At 36.2% G+C, this 22,150-nt stretch overlaps 1 protein-coding gene and 1 pseudogene across 2 annotated transcripts; both read left to right on the plus strand.

Annotated features, from left to right (window-relative positions):
* LOC111344541 (uncharacterized) lies at nucleotides 1-17,491 on the plus strand (annotated as a pseudogene). The gene is made up of 20 exons (XR_015997170.1): nucleotides 1-113; nucleotides 1,256-1,396; nucleotides 3,815-4,588; nucleotides 4,786-5,141; nucleotides 5,229-5,288; nucleotides 6,417-6,625; nucleotides 8,123-8,230; nucleotides 8,803-8,890; nucleotides 9,371-9,461; nucleotides 9,549-9,598; nucleotides 9,801-9,930; nucleotides 10,030-10,133; nucleotides 10,751-10,853; nucleotides 10,967-11,117; nucleotides 11,193-11,274; nucleotides 11,385-11,451; nucleotides 11,614-11,702; nucleotides 16,088-16,208; nucleotides 16,958-16,999; nucleotides 17,124-17,491. The product of XR_015997170.1 is annotated as an uncharacterized LOC111344541 (transcript).
* A 3,359-nt stretch (nucleotides 17,492-20,850) lies between these two features.
* On the plus strand, nucleotides 20,851-21,869 carry LOC148737009 (adhesion G protein-coupled receptor D1-like). The gene is made up of 3 exons (XM_088750776.1): nucleotides 20,851-20,966; nucleotides 21,284-21,325; nucleotides 21,444-21,869. The coding sequence occupies exons 1-3, from the start codon at nucleotides 20,871-20,873 to the stop codon at nucleotides 21,579-21,581; spliced, it is 276 nt and encodes a 91-aa protein (XP_088606902.1). The 5' UTR covers nucleotides 20,851-20,870; the 3' UTR covers nucleotides 21,582-21,869.
* Nucleotides 21,870-22,150: the final 281 nt, after the last annotated feature.

Consider the following 22,150-nt stretch of genomic DNA (forward strand, 5'->3'; position numbering starts at 1 on the left):
TTGCAATTGCAATAAACAGCTGTTTCCAGCTCAAAGCAACACTTGGTGTGAGACCTATGAAAGATTTCCAAAAGATAACAATCAACGAAGCCTTCTTCAGTGATACAGGCGAGGTAAATTTGTGGCGAATCAAATGCTATAGAAAATTTGCTAAGAGGCAGCTAGGTTCAGCTAGAGTGTTTTTATTTTCCTATGAGTCTTTGGATATCATGCGTTAATATTCGCTACAGTAGAAGATGTAGTCTGAATTACAGCGTTTACGCAAAACCGTTTACATTTATGAGCAAGAAGTGAAACAAACAAACAAAAAAAAATATCGGTGTTTTCAAGGCTTTGATTAAATAAATGTCTCTTATGCGAAAGCAAAAGTAGACTTTCTTGCAAAACAGCGATAGGAATATCGATGGAGCTCTTTGTTTTCACGATGGCAACCATTTTTTTTCACAAACATTTTAAAACTGAACCGTCATTATTTTTAGCCTATATTTTCCCCTAGTTTTCAGATTTTTTCCTGCAAGTTTTAGAAACCAGTTGGTTTTTGACGATCCAAATCAGTCAAACAAAGTTTTTTGACTTACTATGCTCAATTTTATTGACGAAAAAAATTATATATATCATTCATAACAATTTGTGGATTATGACATAAACAGGAACGATCTACAGCTTTGCACCACTTAGGCGGCGTATGCGCTAATATCGACAAAGGGAAAAAAAAAAAAAAACCATTATTGATAGACCCGTTTCCATCGATATCGGATTTATAATTATCGCGAAGCCACTTCTGTTATGCTTCCGCTCTACAAAGACCTCAATCTTTGTAAACTGGCTAAATAAACAAAGTGTAGCAATGGCCATTGATTAATTTTTGTTAGCATGACTACTTACGGAACTTAATATTTTTACCCTGAGGCGACATCATTTAGAAACAAAATTATTAAAACAACTTTCTTCTCTGTCATTACACGTGGCGTGCAACCCTATGGAGAGGTTTCTAAAAGTCAGTAGGATGCAACAGTTTCTCAGAATAATAATTTCATTTTGATCATGTTTCTTTTGCCTAGCTAACTTCAAACGAGTGGTTAAAGGGGAAATGCGAGTAAATTTTAGCGGAAAGAGATGACGGTTAATGATTTGCATAATAGTCAATTTCCCGCATATGCCTTCAAGAAAGCAGCTGGTTCTAACTGATCTTTCGAAAATGTTTGAGAAGATAATTCTCACAAACAATTCACACTAACAAAAAACATTTTGACAGATCCGCAGCCACAGCAAATTCGACAAAAGGTTTTCTTTGTTGCAGTTGACAGCTGCTCAACCCATACAACGGAAAAGAAAATGATGATGACCAGAAGCTGCCATTTATGGAGAATTCTCATGTTATCAGTAACTCTCGTGGGTGAGTACGAAAGTTGTTTTCAAAAGATTTATATTCTTTGATATCATAGGTATACCCGGAGGAGTCGATCCTATGGATTTCCGAATAGTGTTCGCAAATAATAGAAAAGAAAAATAGATGACAAAAAAAAATTGGGTGAAACCACCTGAGAGCGCTAGAACTTAGAGTGGTGTTAGGTTAAACGAGTTTGCCCTTTATCACAGCTGACAACATCGACTTCCATTAGGAAGTCAAGACAATTTATTTTAGGGGATGTACTTCAAGTAGCTAATTTGGCAATGTATTCCTAAACCCCAACCTTGAAGTCTAATTCAACTCAGGAGTCTTTCATAAAAATTTGAAGTTTTTGCGCAAATACTCAAATGGTGATGGTATATTTTAAGACCAATTTTTCACTTTAAATGACATGCAAATTCTGGAATAACTAAATAAGTAGTTAACGTTTGTGAACATATGAAAATCCTATATGTGAATTGCGGTTAAAGAAATTAGTATGAGAACAATCTTCGCAGGTATGAACACTACTTAAGCAGTACTCAATATAAGGCCTGAAAAAAATTGAGGCCTGTACATGATTCGAACCCATGACCGGTGTAGTACTTTATCAACGAGGACTCAGCTTTTCAAAACCTCTCATAAATGAACGATTATAGTGGCTGAACAACTACATCTGTAGTCTTCTTTGTAAATGGTTCGGCGTATTTTTTCCATTCCATTTCCAATTTTTATTTTGGTCTTAATTGAATTACAGGAAGATATGATCAAATGCGGTTTACAACACTGTGCGGGGGACTCTACCAGACTGCTAGTAGCAGTTTACAATCAATAATGGCGAATCTAACAGATGCCCTCTCCCCCCAATTACTAGTAAACAGGCCAGACCACATCACAGTAATCTCTTTAGTGGGTTCTTTAACGTCCCCTGCCTAACCAAATTAACTAATTGATAATTTGGATATATCAACAAAGTTGAAATGGTAAATTGGCCACCGTAACGATTACGAAAGCTGACGTTTCGGGCGTTAGCCCTTCGTCAGAGCGAATAGAGGAATTGTGGGTTGTGTGTGCTTTTAAAGGCAGAAAATGGAGCTACGTTATTGGTGGGAACATGGCAACGAGAAAAACACAAATAAATTAGTGGAATGAAAAGCGTTCGTTGATCCCTGCCGGTTTGAAAGATGAGCTTTTGTTCAAGAGTTTTGCGGCTTTCCGTGCTACCTAAGTGTAAGGAAAGACCGCAGATTGCCAAATGTTGCTTAGAATGATTAGGTAAATTAAAATGTCGAGCGACTGGTTTCGATGTGTCCTTGTCATTCCTTTCCACGTCGCGAAGGCGTTCTCGGAATCAGTCGGCTAGTCTTCTGCCTATTTCGCCGACGTAAATCTTTTTGCAATAAGTGCAAGTTATGCAATAGATTACATTGGCGGAGGTGCACGTGAAGTGATCGGTGATCTTAATGGATTGATTGGATATTTTCTCAGTGTTGTGAATGAAAGGACACGTTTTGCATCGTGCACGAGCGCATTTAAAAGTGCCTGGTTGGTCATTAGTCTGAAAAGAACTTCTAAACAAAAAATGATTTTGTCGCGTTTGAATGAAAATTGTCGCATTAGTCTGAAAAGAACTTCTGACCAAAAATATGTTTTTGTCGCGTTTGAATGAAATGAGCGGAGGCTGCGGAAAGATAGTGCTTGGCTCTGGATCGTTTTTAAGTAATTTCAAGTTTTTAAGAATGATGGATTTAACTGAGTGGTTGTGAGGGTGAAACGTGAGAGTGAATGGAATGCAGTCGGAATCTTCCTTTTGTGACGTTTGTAGTGCTAAATGTCGATCAATAAGTTGGGCGCGGTGGTAACCCTCTTGAACGACAGAAACAGGGTAGCCACGTTTATGCACATTGACTCTGATTTGTGGTGGAAATCAGGGTCATCACTACGTAAACAACAATTAAATTAATCATCTATTTCTGAAACCTTCCTTTGATTGAGACGCTTGTTCGATTCTAGTTTATAAATGCAGTGAGAAAAATATCCCAAACTTTCCATTTCCGGTGTTATTATTGCATAGGAAATACGTTAAATAAATCAAATCTTCGTCATAAAAGTATCACGCTGTGCCAAGCGATTTAGGGTCCCATCTCAGTACTGTGATGTTATTGAATGATTTTCAGCAAATTGCAGACCTTAAAAGTGAGACGACAATGCTTTGAAACCCTTTCATCCCTTTCGTCGGAAGAATTAGAAGAGTGTTGTGACACTGAGGAATAAAGTTTGCTTAAATCGGAAGGAAATAAATCTGAAGAGTTGCATATGACTGTTTATGGATTCAGCTAAGTTCTCACCCTTTTCATCGTTTTCCGCTTTTGTTTTATTTGATCGAGTTATTACCATGTTTTTTTTTCAATCTTATTTTGCTAGGGTATGCCAGACTTAATAAAGATAACTGCGGGTGGAACGAAAACCCATGTTCAAGGGAATGTATCAAGGCCAACGATAAATGCAACCAACAATGCAACGGAGACAACTATAATTGTTCTCTTAAATGTAGCGGGGACGACTGTGCGCAAGAATGCAACGCTAAAAGATGTAACCTGCAATGTAGCAGCAAACATTGTGAACAGAGGTGCAACGGGAATGTAAACGAATGCCATATGCATTGCAACGGGAGTAAATGTCAACAGACATGCAACGCTATTACCTGTCATTTAACCGGAAGAGCATCAATCCAGGACATACCTGAGCAGAAATGTAACGGAAGAGTAAAAATGTGCAATGTGCTATGCTACGTGAATAAAAAGAATTGTAAGCAAGAGTGTAATGCTGAAAGATGTAATCTGGAATGTAACGGGAAAGAATGTAGTCAAATATGCAACGGGGGAGTAGAAGGCTGCAACGTGCGTTGCAACGCGAATACATGTAAGCAAACGTGCAATGCTCACACTTGTGACATGACAAGAAGTGGGTCAGTTAATTCTCTGACTGAGCAGAAGTGCAACTCTGGAAAGGGCTCTTGTTGTCAACGTATCTTGATGAAAAACACTGTTGGAGGCCTTACAACTATCTGTGACAGAGGAAAAAAATGCACGTGCTCTAAATATTATTCAAATACCAATTACATCAATTTATATACGTCAAATGCTATTGCAACTACCTCAGCGACTATAATTGAAGCCACGAAAACTCAAACATCAGGTACACAAGGGGACTTAATATTTTAGTGATTACCATTAGAAACATAAACGGTTTGTAAGTGTTAAATCCCCCCTCCCCATCCCTACATGATAAAAAAAGGTATCGTGATTGTCCTTTTCAAATTCCTTCCAACAATTACAGCTTTCCAACATTAGTTGAAATCATATTTTGATGTAATATTTTGCTTCAACATACAGCTCACATGCAATCATTGTATGGGTCACCGACCTCATTGTCATTTCTATCAGCATCACCAATATTACAATCGTCATCACAAATATCTTCCTCTTCCTCAACGGCGTCGGCATCGTCATCGTCACGGTCACCGTCGTCACTATCATCACCATCAGCGTCTTTACCATCTTCGAAATCAATTCCAACAGCATCACCATTCTTATCGATGTTATCATCGTCAACGTCATGGTCATTGCCAGTGATACTGTCATCTTCGTCATCATCATTGTCACCATCATTATCCCTGTCATCATCATCGTCTTCGTCATCTCGAACTTTTACATCTCCGCCTGCGCCACTGATAACAATAGAGAGGGTGGTGTGTATTTTAATATCTCCAAATCCTTACATGTATTAGTTCCATAGAGTAAGGCGTTCGTTTATGTGTTTTTATTTCCTTCCCCAGGCAAATGAATATGTTTCTAAACTTGGCACGGTCGAACTCAGCAGAGAAAGTTCGTTAAAGGTATACCTAAAAATACATTTGATTTATCAATCATTTAACTAAACTAAGTTTTATAGCATGCGCAGTATCAAAGAAGTGATCATCTTTAATTTAGACAAAAAAGGAAACATTTAAAGCCCAGACTTAAATTCGAGAGCAGAGCGTTTTAATAGCATTATAAGAATCTGGTGCAGACAAACAGTCTTCTTTAAAACGAAAGCAGATCTGTAAGTTGAAGTGCCGAACCATTTTCCTGTTTCTCTTACCAGTACAATGATTTTTCTCCCAATATATACTTGATGAAACGTTCAAGTATACAGCGTTAGAAGCACGCACAACGTGTCAATATCCCTTCGGCATAATTGAAATTCTAAATAGAAAATTAAAAATGAAAATGAAAAAAAAGGCAAGAAAACAAACGAAAACAACCAAGTTGATACATTCTGGCATGGTGTAATTCTTTGTTTTTTGATGTTTTGTTTTAATTGTTGCTTTTTTTAAATTTATTTTTATCAATCACACAAAAAAGATTACAGACAGACATAGACAACCTTTATTTTAGCACGATAGTAACAAAAGCTATGCAGCTTATGGGGTCGTGCAAAAATACTAAACCTAAGAAGATAATATATACATGATAAGTTACAATATGAAGCTATCTAAAAATTAAATTGTTTAAAACTATGACGTAACCTAAATATAATGGAAATCTTTATGTATAAAATTTGTGGTTGTTGCAGAGGTCTCTTTGAAAGTCAACTCTTTAACAATATCCATTGAACGGGTTTTCTTCTTCAGGGTTGGATAACTTGAATTAGGAATAGTCTTATCCTTAGAAATTAAAATATTCCACAATACAGGGCCTCTATAAGCAATATAGGTTTTACCATAAATAGAGCTGAAACGTGGCACCGCTAAGGAGTCTGACGCTCGTAAAGAGTAACCTGTAGGGGGTTTCGTCATAATATTATCGGATAGCACTAGTGGGAAATTACCATTAAATGCACCTATTTTCGCCACGTTTACCTTAGCCGAACTTCTCAGTACGGAAATCTAATTTTCATTGTGTCGACATCGTTATCAGGTACGCTAAATTAGGATATTTGAAGGTTATGTCATATGAATGGAAAGTATTTCATGTGGTTACAGGAGGCAATGCGTTTGTTCAACGAATTCACCAATCAGTATCAGAACATAACCAAGCCTATCAAAGGCCAACTTGGCAAAGAAGAAGCAACGAAAGGAACAGAAGCTATCTTTAAGGTGGCAGTAGCTTTCGAAAAATTGGTTCTCGATTACAGCAGGTACCACCTAAATGAAAAAAAAGCCGTTAAAGAAGATGTATGACCGTAGAATGGGTAAGTTAGAATGTCGTCTTTTCAAATCTGTGATATTTTGTTGATTAGATCAATACTGACCAAACAGGCAACCTCTTGACTGACTAAAATAATAAAGGCTGATAGTTTCGAAAGAAACTGTTTGGGGCTGCGTCGGTGGGAGTAACGAAATAATTTGGATATATCAACAAAGTTGAAATGGTAAATTGGCCACCGTAACGATTACAAAAGCTGACGTTTCGAGCGTTAGCCCTTCGTCGGAGCGAATAGAGGAATTGTGCGTTGTGTGTGCTTTTAAAGATAGACAATGGAGCTACGTTATTGGTGGGAACATGGCTACGAGAAAAACAAGAATAAATTAGTGGAATGAAAAGCGTTCGTTGATCCCTGTGGAATTTAGACTGCCGGTTTGAAAGATGAGCTTTTTTTCAAGATTTTTACGGCTTTCCGTGCTACCTAAGTGTAAGGAAAGTCTAAAATAATAGTCAACTGGTTGCCTTGCTTGAAGAAAAACTATGCAGATGACTTCTCGTAGTGCGAGTTCATAGGTCTCTTGTCTTATGCTTTAATATAATTAGGTGTGCGTATAGATCTGTAAATCTTCTTTCTGCTATAAGGAGATGCAGCGGCTTTCCGATATTTTTTGCCACATGTGTAGAATAGGATTTTTACCACAATTGGGGGCAATGTCGTAATCTGACTAGCCAATTTGCCGTCATCGATATGAGTACAGAGAATCAACAAAGGTAATATTACACTTCTGTAAACCCAACCACTTGGTAATTACCGTATAATAATCTTTAAAACGCATCTTTTTAGACTTTCTTTTCATAAAAGTTTATGTTTTCAAAATTTTTATTTTAATGTTTTCAAATTTTTACTCTATGTACCAAAAGTTTTTATTTCAATTTTTAGCTTTATTTACCTTTTAGATTTAATTACTATGTACATTTGAGTTTTAATTTGCTTTTTAACTTTTTAATAGCATTGTACCGCGCTTTTGATCATATCTGCGTGGAAAAGGCGCTTTATAAATTTTTAATCATCATTATTAATCCTTGCTAAGAGGTGACTCTTACAAGGAACACAATAATTATCCTTATTTTGGCACATTGTAGACTATAACTTAGTTTACCAATGACGCAAACTCCCTGTTTCCTCAAAATCCCCTTGAAAGGCACAATTTTTGAAGTATATCATGGTAGCTCTCTCTCAGTATAGCTTCCCAGACAGTGGGTCACAGCCGATAACAACAAATACTAGTCTTAACTGATTATATATACATTAAAAAAAGTATTGTAGAACATCCCAGAAACTTAGAACACAGCTATTCTGGTGGAATTACATCATGATTACTTAACCTAACAGAGAATCGTGGAGCTTTCCAAGCTAGGAATGTCATCATGAAAATTGAATATCCATGTCACCGTGAAAAACCATTCTAGAAATTTCCAGTCACTACTTTTTCCATCCACTACCCATAACAACTTCCATCCGGTCTTCTATTTCTTCCGGCAGTTTTACGTATAAAGATAGGATACCCCAATGATGCGAGTAACTTCCTTCTCGAAGATGAAGAAAGGCAAGCCAGTATTAACATTTCCTCTGCAAACTTTGCCGAGAATGGTAAACCCTATTTAATCTTATTTAAATAGGGTTAAATATTAAATATGGTTAACCCTATTTAATCCGATTTATGTTTCATTCCTCTAATATTTCTACAAAGTCTATGTGTTTTGAAATTGAAATTGTTTTTTTCCTTTATCAGTGGCAAGTAGAAAAGTTGCAAAAAAGGCGGCGTAGTTGAAATATACTAGTAGAGTGTCAAGGCGTATATATAAAGTGTCAAGTATCAGGCAGAATAATAAATGGTTAACGAAGCAGTATACAGTAGAAAATAATAGCTGTTTGTGGATTAGTTCAAATGATTATCTTTGCTCTTAAAGAGACTGTTCATGCTTCGGTTTTCGAAGAAAAAAACCATGTTGGGTTGTATTTTCAAGTAAAGTCCTAACTCATTATGTATGTTTTTGGTTTTCTTTTATTATTATTATTTGTGTTTCTTTTTCCTTTTGGTTTTCCCTTTTTTATGAAGCAATCGAAAAAAAGCCTACTTTTGTGACCAAGACTTTGTCTTGAATAAGTATGAGGTAAAAGGAAAGTCTTTCCATCGTGTGTTTTCTTGTTTGTTTGCTTAGGGTCAGTGGTTATAGGATGTGTGTACAAAGATCTCCATGAATTACTGCTGACTAATCAACCCATCGGCAATGGAACTAACAATTCAAGGTGACTTCAATACATTATATATTTCAGAGTTCTTTAATGCCTATTGTAGAGCGTGTGTTGAGTTACATGCCATGCTGTAAAAACGTCAGCTTTTTTGTTTATGCGAAGGTGTTTACTCTTAAACATGATACCTGTTATCTAGTAACCGCAGAAAAATGAATGACAATTGCCATTTCCCTGTTTTTTGTTTTGTTTTGTTTTTTTTTTGTTTTTGTTTTTTTTTGTTCTTTTCAGACTTTTGTCTATTCTCACTTGAACTTTATTTTCCAAATATGACGAGTTCCTTGGTGAATAGTTTCTACTACATTTAACTATAAAATCGCAAGCCGAAGTAAATCTATTTTGATGACCGTTCAATACTGTTGAAACAAATTGGGCCGAACATTTTTATACGTCAAGAAATATCAATGAATAATTTGGTTTTCAAAGACAGATAGCATACCAGACCAGGTCATTTCAAGAACCCAATTTTCCTTTCAGATATGTGAACACTAGGATAATGACGGCAGATATGGATCCTAAACCTGAAAAATTACAAAAGGATGTAATCTTGAAGTTCAGAAACCTTAAGGTAATCAGTTCCGAGAGCACTGAAAGACAACTCCAGCCCTTCTTCGCTGTGTTGAGTTAATTCAATCGAAATACAATACATTTTCAGGTCGTTGAGGCAGAGACGCATTGCATGTTTTGGAGCGGCTTCAGTAAGAGGTAAAAAATATATCCAATATAAACGAATATGATATACACTGATTTTCTCTGAAATTAGTTTCTTCTTCAACGTCCAAAAAATGTACCTAAAAAACTAGGCCCACCCTTACAAAGTACCTTTCAATGCTCTGCTTGTTACAAACCCCAAATGCTTTTCTCACATTACTTTTTTTGCATTTGTCATATTCATTTACTTTTTCAGTCCAGGCGGGTTCACAGATGAGGGTTGTCTTGTAGATTCAACGAAAAGCAACTCAGAAGAAACAGTTTGTAGATGCAACCATTTGACTTACTTTGCAGTCTTAGTTGATTTTGACAGTGGTGGCACAAAGGTATTTTTTTAATTATTGATGTATTTTCGAATGTATTTCCAAGTAGTTTCTCCGTTGGGTCAACTAGTTAATTTTTTTCGTCTCTAATTTCTCATGCAGCTCACCAAGAGGGATGGAACTATCCTGGAGACAATCACTTATGTAGGATTAAGCCTTTCCATCATCGGAATACTTTTGACAATCATCCTGTATTCTTTCCTCACGTAAGTGCTGTTACCAAACAATCAGTTATGACTTTAAAGCTGGTGTCCTAAAACAGGCAGAACGGGCAAAAAAGATTTTAACAACCACTCTTGGCAACTACGATTTAAAAGACTCTGGTGCTTATTGGATTAGATAGTAAGTGACTTCAGTCCGTAAAATATATGCGTTATTGACCAAGCGTGAGGAAGAGACGGTTTGATATTTGCCGAGTTCTTCTTTTTTTTTTTTTACTTTTCTATGGACCTCGACTTCGTCTCGCTGAAAAGGAAGAAAGGATCTCTTCCTGCTCGGGTAGCCAGTCTTCAAAATATTATAACAAGAGACGAGTACCATATATTATCAGTGGCAATGTAGTTGATCTGTTTTCAATTCCTTTAATTCATAACGGAAATTTACAAGAAATCGTAACTATGAATAGCTATAGTGTACCTTCGAACTTCCCTGCTACCAAATACACTAGGCAATCTGAATATCTAATTGATTTATTCGCATATTTTGGATCTATAGTGTATTCGTTTAATTTCCTAAACTTTTTTCTTTGTTTTTGATTAGTATCATTGATTTGTCTTGCTCTCCTCTTTGCCTTTTTTCTTATTTATTTTTGTTTCCTTTTCAGAGATGCTCGTCAACCTCTTTCACAAATACGTTTAAGTCTTTCTGTGTCCCTTGGAGCTGGACAAATGATCTTTCTCGCCGGGATAAACGCCACAGAAAACGTGGTAAGTTGCTTATTCCTACATTCTCGGACCAAATTGTCATTTTGCATACAAGATTTTTTTTTCACAGCCAGGAGCATGTAATTCTATGTTCTTTCCTTCTTTCTTTCCTGCAGGCTGCCTGCATCGCAGCAGCAGCTCTGATGCAGTATTTCCTGATGGCTGCTTTCTGTTGGATGCTGGTGGAGGGAATTTATCTCTACCTGTTTGTTGTAAAGGTTTACAATATTAACACCAAGATGCACATGTATCACGTCATGTCATGGGGTATTTCTGATTATTGACCGCCTTTGTATATGATTCCCCGACATACACTACATTCTTCTTTCTCTCTATTTGTAGGCCTTCCTATCGTCATGGTGGGCATTTCACTGGGCATCGCTGCTGGAAAAGAAGGACTCCAAAGCTACACCAGTGACAAATAGTAAGAAAATCTTTAACTTCTGCCAGGGATTGTTGAGGGTTTCAAAAGGGGTACGGTTTCATTGGCTGGAAATTTTCTTTGATTCCTCATTTTTCTTTCCTTTTCTCAAGTTGCTGGTTGTCTTCGACTAATAAGCTGATCTGGATTTTTGTGACATTTGTGGCGTTTATCGAATCAGTAAGTTTATGATCGATTGATGTCCTATGTTTTCTTTTGATTCGTATATTCGGACTTCTTCTTTGTCTTACACTCGTAAAAAGTTCACAATCATATATGTTATATTGATCCACGTCTATTTTCCGATAAAAAGTTTAAATGCATTTTTGTTTTTTAATTCAGCTCAACATTTTGATACTTGTGCGTGTCATAAGGGAGATTACTACACTTGTAGAACCATTAGGTGAAGACAACTACGGAAAGCAAATAAGGTATATTTTGAAATATGACACATGAAAAAAAAAGCAAACAAACAAACAAGACATAACCACAACAAGAAAAACAAAACAAGCAAATCAAAGTTTTAAAATATATGATCAAGTATAACATGCAAATAAATGTAATGCATTCCTTCAAGTAATGTAATTTTTAAAATAAATGAGTTGCCTGTAAACGGATCCCTGTATTATGCGCAAAGGGTTCTGGGAACGCCCCGGGGCAAACATTGCGAGTTGCTACAAAGAAATATATGGCGAAAACTTGTTTTGACGTACAAAAAAAAAAACATTTTGGAGAGAATTCAGCGCATTAAAACAGCCGTTTTATGAGGAGAGGATAAGGGCAATGTTGATTCGGGGGAGGCGTACGTTTCTGATCGAATTATTGTGAAATATGCGACAAAATGTACCAATAAAGTTCTCTCCATGCGTAAGGTTTGTAATGTTTATAATAATGTGAATCGACATCGCGTAATGGTCTCGAAATATCCCAAAGTAAGGTATAAAAAAGAGGAAATTACTCAGTAAAGAAATTTCATTTTTGAATAAGTGTGAACAGCCTGTTTTTAACATTAGCTCTAGAGTCTTTTATATACGAGTTATGGTTTCCGAAAATTTACCTCCTCAACGGAGAGAAGTCGCTGTCAGTGAAGATGGAAATTGTTTTTACCGAGCTATCGCTCTCTCAGTGGAGGGACGAAATAACAGATGAGAAACATAAAGAAATCTACATTTTAAGTTGTAGTTTGATAGAAATCCAAAAGTGTTTGAGCCGCTACACTTCGCTTCCAATTCCGTGAAGGATCATGTCAAGAAAAGCAAGATCACACGACCTTGGGCTGAGACTGTGGACACTTCAGTTGTACATCGCTCGTCAAGCGACCCATTCTCACGTTCTCATCGTCGCAGAAAAAATGGTACAATTTTGAACCTATTTTGAACCGATTTTGAACACTTATTCGTTTTCGTCAATGAAATCAAAGAAGTGCAGGTGTCCAATTACTTTAATGTATCACGATGATTATGCTTAAACAAACCATTTTAGTCTCCTTCTGCAACTGTGGGACAATACAAGAACAAAAACTGGCACGAGATGAGACACCTTTTGGTTACTGGTCAAAAAATGAAATATATTTATGCTAGACAAAAAACTTTAGAAAATTATCCTTTTACTGATGTATCACTTACTGTTAAAAATTTCATCGATCAAGAAAAATTTTAAGAGAACCATGTCCAAAATTCTACTTCTCAAAAGTCAGTGAAAAACAGCACTTGTTCATTTGATCTTGAGGGGCTTGTTCTCTTCATTAGTAGCAGTTATTCCTGGATAGGAGCAAGTTTACATGGTATTAGATGTCATTGTTCTGACCCTTCAGTAGTAGAGATAAAATGTCCATTTAAAGGAAAGGACTTTGACCCTAAAATTGCTTTCCTGCTACCAACATTTGGTGAAAAAAAACATTGAAGATGGGAATTACTTTCTTGACAAAAATCACTTACATTATTTTCAAGTTCAGACTGGCATGGCAGTTTCAGGTATAAATACTTGTGATTTTGTAACATATACAAGTAAAGGGATATTTATTGTTACAATTCTGGGAAACTGTTTTAGCAACAGTTTACAAGTTTTATTGTAGGGAAGTAGTTCCTTCTTTCCTTATGGAAGCCTTACATAGTTACAATTTTCACATAAAACAGTTATCCCAAAGTCAAGAAGATCAACAAAATCACTAACTAAAACTTTTGCTATTGCAATGTGCACCTTAATTTATGCTTCTTCTACATAAATTAGTATAAGTAGCACAAATAAAAATAATTCTATCCAACATTGGTTTTAACAAAAAGGGAATAACTCCTGAAAGAATTCTAAATTGTTTTAATTTCAAAGTGTTTCTCTCAACATGAGTTTGTAGTGATGCCCCGCGACGGGTGTGCGTAGTCGTTTTGGTTGACAGACATGGTCCTCGACAGTAGGCTGGTGAAATAAGGTGGACTTTCTTAAGTGTTAAGAGATCCCAAATCACAAAACCCTTAAGCTTATCAGCCATAGCTGCATCCCCCACCTCAAGCAAATCCAGCAGTCCACTTTGCCTAACAATTTCTTTATCACTGATGGATCCTGTCCATAATGGTGGAATGAAAGTATATTTAGCTTATTCCAGTGTTTATAATTACTCCATGTGATCTTTTGGCTTGAAGGAACTGTTAGTTTTTGTATAAAGAGTTCAAGACAGTCATTAAATACTTTTTCACTCTTAATATTTTAACCTTTTTGGAAGACACTTTTGTAATTCTTAAAGGCCAATGAACTAGAAAGGACAGCTCTTGAGAAAGAAGTATTATCTAGCCATAACTAGCTATGGCCTTAATTCATTTTCATACTTCTCAGCTAAGCTATGGAATACACTGCCTGGCTATATCCGCATGAGTGCAATTAAAGACCTTAGAAAGATAAACCAAGGCCGTATCTTTGTAGAGTCGCTCCCGCTTATCTTCACTTTTCTGTTCATTTCTACTGATATGTTACATAATTATATTTCTGAATACTGTGTATTTTAGTATATTTTAGTATAGTTAGTATTTTAGATCTTGTACAGATATATGTAAGAATATATATATAAATATTATGAGAGGAAAAAAGGACGTAACTACATTTCCCGACAAGCCTGTTTCGTGAATCGCTTCACTCTTTTAAACCCCTGAAGAGTGAAGCGATTCACGAAACAGGCTTGTCGGGAAATGTAGTTACGTCCTTTTTTCCTCTCATAATATTATATATATATATATATATATATATATATATATATATATATATATATATATATAAGCGAAATAGGCAACGTAGGATCCATGACAGTGCTCGACAATGAAGGAGCGATTACAGTAGCAAATGGACTACTCAAGTGACGCACATATGGATTTTAATACAGCCTGTTTCGTAGACCAACAAAAGTTGATCCACTCATCAGTTAAACTGATCAGTGGATCAACTTTTGTTGGTCTACGAAACAGGCTGTATTAAAATCCATATGTGCGTCACTTGAGTGGTCCATTTGCTACTATATATATAGTGCTCTGCTTTAACGTATTGAGCACTGTTCCACGCGAAAATCGACTTACAGACTTCCTATATATATATATATATATATATATATATATATATATATATATATTGTGGGAGGAAAAAGACAAGTAAACTACAAGTTCATCCCTACAAGCCTGTTTCGTATATATACTTCGCTCTACTTCTATGTATTGAGCACTGTTCTACGAAAATCAAGTCACACTTTATATATATATATATATATAGATAATCTCCATTTTATGTTTTCTCGAAGATATTAGCTCCAAAAAGCTACTCTAAAGTTCCAGATAAAATAAAATTTATGACGATGATGATGATGATCCATGTATTGTAAATTCTGGAAACTTGAGATGAATTAATGCCACAAATGTCAGCTAGGAATTTGACATCAAAACCTTTTCTTGTCCTAACAAACCTTCTTACTCGTTGTAACCTTGAATTGAACACGATTAATAGCTCTGGCCCACAACAAAAACATCTTTCTTATTCTTGGGGGGAGTGGAATCTTAATATCCGAACGTGAGGAAGAATCTTTTGCCATTCTGGGTACCTTCGATCGTTGCCACAACCTCACACAGCACAATGATCGCTACGAGGCTTATTTCCTATAATATTTGCGTTTACGAGCTTACAAATAAACCATAAGTAGACTGTACACACTTATTTACGAATGAAATTTCTTTATTGGGTAATTTCCTCTGCTTTGTACCTAACTTTGGAATATTTCGAGATTAGTAGATGTCGATTTCAGAATAAACCTTGCGCAAGGAGAGAACTTTAATGGTACGTCTTATCTCATACTGCATGGTTATTTCAACAAAAACTTACACTTCCCCTGTATCAATATCGCTCTCATCCTTTTCTTATAAAACGGCTGCAAAAAGGCGCTGAATTCCCTCCAAAATGTTATTTTTTGTACAGAACAGGTTGCCGCCATATATTTCTTCGTGGAAAATTGCAATGTTTGCCCGGGGCGATCCCAGATCCCTTTGGGCATAATAGAGGATCCGGTTATTAGCAACTCATTCATTGCGTTCTCATTTTTCCAAATTTAAATGAGTTTTCCAATTTAGTTCTCCGGCTTCTTCTCGTGGATCATTGAGTTTCGTGGAAAAAAAATCCACTGTTTCCCACAGGGTCGGTCTTAATTGCTTGGTATCACCTTGGTCTATGATACTCGCCTACTTCCTTAGTGTACGGAATCTGTGGGTTATCTAAATTTGATAAATTAATGTGAAGAAAATAAAGGAAAGGCTATTTCCCATGCAATGTTGCAACTGTTCTCATCCTTTAGACTTGGCGTTAAAGCGGGCGTGGTGATGATTCCCCTGCTGGGTATCACGTGGCTGTTTGGTTTTTTGTCACCATTGCACAAACTTTTCACCTACATTTTTACCATCCTCAACTCTACGCAGGTTAGCGTTAATTTTGTAAATCATGAAATTTAATTATTCTGCTAGAAAGTACAGGTATACAAGTCCCTCAGTTGTCATGGTTAGACATTTTAATCATGGCAACATCAAATTGGTCCTAATAAAGGATAAATGACAGAAAGGAAATGATAAATCAGTAATTAATCTGTGCAATTAAAAATGGCACAAAATCTTCTGCCATTTTTTATACCATTTATTGTAAATGATGAACGTTTTAATACTACTACCACATTTACAACAAAGCTTAGAGACCACTATTTTTAACTTTTCGATATTATCAAGAAAACAAAGCGCGATAGAACTTTTTTAGAATTTTTTGGGAGAAGATTTATCAAAAGAGTCCTTGAGGAAAAAATGAAATGAATTACGATATTGTACAACAGTCGGCGGTTTCTCGATATTTATGGTCAGTGGCTCTTAAATTATTTAAACTTGTTTGGATTTTTTTTTCTTGTTCATAGAGGTGGCTTGACGTAATGCTTGTCAACGTTCAGATTAGCATATTGCAATTACTATTAAAACTATAAAAAACTCAGTTTTTCAATTCTCAATCGCTAATTTCCTTTTAGCCTAACCTGGTTGTACTAAAATGTTTTGGGTGTGTAAATGCAGTGTTAAATTAAATTATGAAAGAAATCCTCAATCGCTCTCACCTCTTCATACAGTTAAAAAAAAAAATAAATAAATAGATAAATAAACCACAGTGATTTTTAGAGCATTTTTTGTTTCAGGGGTTCCTGATTTTTGCTCTACACTGTGTGCGAAACAGCCAGGTGAGATGCACTTTTAACAGATATGGGTTTTTCGGATAAATAAAGTTAGATACATTAAATTTACTGCATTGAATATATCAATACTAGCTACACAACTGACATTGTTTTCGATTGTCATCAACAGATTCAAGAGCGATTTAAAAGAAAGCTGAACACTGTTTTTCCATCTTCATATACTGGAAACTCCACTACGAAGGGCTCACAAATCAATCCAAGTGTTTTTGGCGACGAGGGGGCAGTTGAGTTGCGGTCTTGCCATGAATTTGAACTGAAATAGTATTTCAGGCAGGCTGCCACTAGCTGTCAAATTTTTGATGCGATCGTTAGCTTTAATCTGACGGTAAAGTCAGTTCGTTTTGCTCGGTTCGTTAGCTGTCAGAGTAACTCGTTTGTAGTATGGCAGTCATTACTGGCATTAGCTTTTCAAAGTCAGTAATGCTTGAGATTGTTCAAAAATTGATTAAACGCAGAAAGCCTTAGTTCCATTTTTAATCGTTGATATGAACAAATATTTATACTTTCGCTAATCTAATGGTAGAAAATGGTTGATTCGTGTATAATATCTAATCAAAGGCCGGTTGGCATCCCTTAAATTAGAGGTAAGGCCTAATTGTTATTTCAATGATATGTTTTCAAACGGCTCAAGGCTACTCTCGATATGTTCTGCCCTCGTCCAATGCATACTGAGACTTACTTGTCTTTAAACAGCATTGTGTTTGTCTCTGGCGGTCTTTTGATTTTTTTTCTATTTTTTAGTTATTTTTTCGGAAATCTTGATTGCCAAACGTTTTCTCTTCTTAAACGATGGTTCAATATTTGACCCTTTAGGTAATGCGTAAACTCAGGGCCTCCTATCAAACAGTTTGTAGTTATTGTAGTACAAGCAGGTGTAGGAAAGACTTAACTTTGACAAACAAATGAATAAATAATTGAGAAATAAAGGAAACCCCCACACTTTCTGGAAATAACCATCAACATGTTTCAAAAGTATTTCTCAATAGATCTGGCACAAAGAATAAAAAAAAAAAGTTACCTTACTAAGCGCTGTGATATTTTTAGTATCGTTTTCCAAAGAAGGTTCTAAGAGGCACTTCGAGTTTTCCGCGAATAGTGTGCAATGCACCCCTAAGTTGAAAGCGTGTAATGGTTGCTCGGTGCACCCGCAGTGTAGTTTTTCACTTTTGTTGGTCGTCCCCATGAAGTGTTCGATCGATGGTCGTCATTTTCAACATCAAAACCTGACGTACCCAATATTTTTCAGCTTCAACTTCTTTTTCTTGTCTCCCTCATAAAGAGGGCTCCGGCTCTAATCTCAGAGACAGCATTATATTTGACTGTACTCTAAAACCCTTTCAATTGTGTTTAGATATATCATCAAATGATAACCGTGTATCACGCGAATTGTTACGAAGTTACGTATTGCCAAGTTATATGTTCCGCATGCACTTAGCTGCTCTCAAGCCTATTGACCCACACTTTCCCTTCTGAACCCCTCCCCCTCATGTTTATCCTGTCTTCAGTTTTCTGACCCTTTAACGGTTGATGGTCAAAACCATTAAAAGCTTCACAAAGAACTCGTGATCTAAAAAAAATTGAGAAGATAATCCCTGATCTGTAGAATTCTATGGTAGAATTACATTACTATAATTGTTTAGATGCATTACCAGAGAAGTCCCTCCGGGAACTACCACGTGCTGCCTCATTTTTATGATCGATAGATGGATGGTAAATGAAAGAAAATGAATGGCAAATTTCGTCCTGGCGTTATGTCGTCACAACAATAAATCGAAGAGCGCCTAGTACATCATCACCAATATAGCATTCAAGTTAATTTGTAATATCTGAATCCCGCAATTTGTTGGAGAGCCAGGGATACGTCAAAATCGATTCGATACTTACACTAGCAATACACGAACCACCTTCAATTGGAAAACAAAACTGATAACGGCCTTTTCTGAGTAATGCGTCACGATTTCATTTCTCTTTCTAAAATGCATGCAATCTTTCATTGCTTCATCGGTAATATTCAGATTCATATTCATATTGGAATACTAAATTGGAGCAAAAATATGAAACTCACAATACATCCGATCGAAACTGAAGCATTGCAAATCAGGAATCTCCTTTTATTGGACCATATTGGATTTAATAGTCTGAACATGTTTCTCAAGTAAGAGTTTCTTTTGTGCAAAAGGTTAAAGCAATAAAACCAATGAAGTACCTACCTGTAAATACTTTGCAAGAGATGTTTTTTCCTCTTTGGAATCGATACATCCGAGAGCAACGAGAATTATTTTCAACCCTGATTTGTCTATTTCTGTTGTTAAATGTCTTTTGAATTCTCACTTGCCCTCCATTTCTTATTATTACAAGAAGTCTGTCCTTGTATTCATGCATGAGGTTTATTTTGATTCCTTGTCTTTTTGGCCTGGTGAACTGTTTTTAAAAAAAAGTCTCTGGTAAATCTCTACAAGCTATAAATCAGATGTTTACACCCAGACCTAGGTCTGAGCTCGGAAGAAATTCCCTAAGGCACAGAGATCCACTCATATGGAACTATATGGACAACACGATTAATGTTTCGAGTAAAAAAAAAAAATTGTTGTCACTTACTAAAAAACTTTGAGTGAGGACGTTTCGGTTAAAATACTATAACCTTCTTCAGCAATAACATGGCTGCGAAAGCAAATGAGTACTTCAAAAAGAGCCGCAGAAACGTCACTTGGGATTGCCAAGGGCCTTGTAAACATCTATCACCTGAGTCAGCAAATTTAATTCGAGCCACGATTACTTCGATCTTGAAAAACAGCAAACACTCGCGCCATCGCAACATGACAAAGGATGAACTCGAAACCTTACAACGATTATCAAAGGATACATCAGTTACCATCCTACCAGCAGATAAAGGTCGTGCGGTTGTCGTGATGGACAGCTGCGACTACTAACAAGAAATCAGTGGATGGTTACAAGATCAGAACACTTTTTCCCATATGTTTTTGTAGCTGTTGGATGTCCTCAGCTAACAGTTTGATCTGAATATTTGTCACATCTGTGATTACGATTGAGTTTGTAAGTCTCTGATTTGCATCACTTTCTTTTGACATTACTATTTGGGATTTTAGTTTAACGATTGGATCACTTTCTTTTGACATTATTCTTTGGGATTTTAGTTTAACGTTTGATGTGCCCAACAGATATACTTCAATAAAAAAAAATTATTACACGACTCGGGCAGTCAGAGGGCCAATAACTAAAATCAACCAATCAAAATGCTCTATTTGAGGTCAATATTCTCTCAGTATTGGACCGGGCACTGTCCCGAATGGTCCCGAATGATACCGGACTTGTGTCCCTTTGAACTTCAGTCGTATAATAAATCTCTTATTAACCAAGCTTGCTCAGGACCGTACTGGAAGAATATCGGCCCTCTGTCTTTTTCGTACTGTCAAGACCTCGGACCAATATTTTCCCAGTACGGCCCTCGCGCTTGGTTAAAAAGATATATATATTCATATCCTTCCCCTCTAAGGTCAACATTTTGATACTCATTAGAGTCGTAAGGGAGGTGACCAGAATGCAGCCAACAGGAGATAAGCAAATCCAGCAAATACGGTGAGATAGATCTTCAAAATTATGATAAAAAGAAAGAGTTTCTTGCAGAGATTTTTATCAGAATTTTATCAAATTTTTAAATCATCCTTTAAATGATATTTGTCTCACTTCCTCATTTGTTAGTTAATATTAGGAAAACATGATTATTTCTGATGACCAGAAATACTTTTGAGGAAGAGATGCAGTTAATAAACGTTTAAGAACACCATGTCTTAAATTTTTGCCGTCCTTTAGACTTGGCATAAGAGCATGCGCGGTGATGGTTCCCCTGCTGGGTGTCACGCGGCTATTTGGTCTTTTATCGCCATTACACAAAGCTTTCGCTTACATTTTTAACATCCTCAACTCTACTCAGGTAAGTGTTTAATCCTCTTTCATGAATAAATTTCTCTATATGGAGTGTCTAGACTACGTATATGGATAATGTCTTTTCATGAAGTAAGTTGATACTGTAGCTCCAGTAATTGTAACTATTACAGAAGAGTATAAAACTAAAAAGAACATAAACATAGTTTCTGCTCCACTCTCATAATTAAAGAATTTATCTACGTCATTGCACTAGCTCTGAGATATTTGAAACAGAAAACAAAAACCAACACCTTTCACTTGCCTAAATTGAATCGTATATTAAGAAAAGAAGAGATTAAGTTGGAAAAGTTTTCCTCATTTAAGGGTTTCCTGATTTTTTCACTTCACTGTGTGCGAAACAGCCAGGTATGTCTAATATAGAAAGAAAACATGTGAGTAATGAGATTTTAAAACTTGAATATATATGCGTCTGTGCGTGTGTGTTGGGATGCTTTCTTTTGTTTAATTTTGTTTCTATCTGCAGATTAAAGAGCGGTTCAACAGAAAAGTCAACACTGTTTTTCCATCTGTTAACAAAGGAAATTCTACAAAGAAGAGCTCACAGGTTAACCTTAGTGATGTTGGAGATGCAAGGGGAGTTGAACTGGGGTCTTATCATTAATATGAACTGAAAAAACACTCAACTTAGGAAACGGGTTTAGGACAGGCTGAGAATTGGAGTAAATGTTTGTAGAGAGGCAGTTGTTCCTGACAATTGTGTCAGATAGTCTAATCCATATTAAGCCAGCTTTCTAGAGTCATCCGCCTTTAGCGTTGTCTAAGTTCTCAACTAGATGCTAATAGCTTCTCTTGATGGAAAATGAGTACCTCTAGCCTATAAAAGGTGTTAACGATATACAAACTCTTTAGAAAAGGATATTATTGATATTTGTGTCAACGTGTCTAACCTATATTATTATTAACTGGATCATTGGATAATGCAATTCAAGACTTTTTATTGGCTTAGCCATCATGGTATATGAGCCAATATACCATAATCTACAAATATGGTAGGCGTACGCGTTAGCTAAAAGTCAAAAGGGAGCTAAAAAATCCGGTTTCTTCTTACAAAATAATAATTCCTTGGGGGCGTTTTTAATAAAACAATTATTCCACTCGCGCTTGTTGGATATGAGATGATTATAGCCAACTCGGCGCTACGCGCCTCGTTGGCTATCTATCATCTTATAT

The sequence above is a fragment of the Stylophora pistillata genome, chromosome 2 (assembly GCF_964205215.1).
Source record: "Stylophora pistillata chromosome 2, jaStyPist1.2, whole genome shotgun sequence".
NCBI classification, from domain to species: Eukaryota; Metazoa; Cnidaria; class Anthozoa; order Scleractinia; family Pocilloporidae; genus Stylophora; species Stylophora pistillata.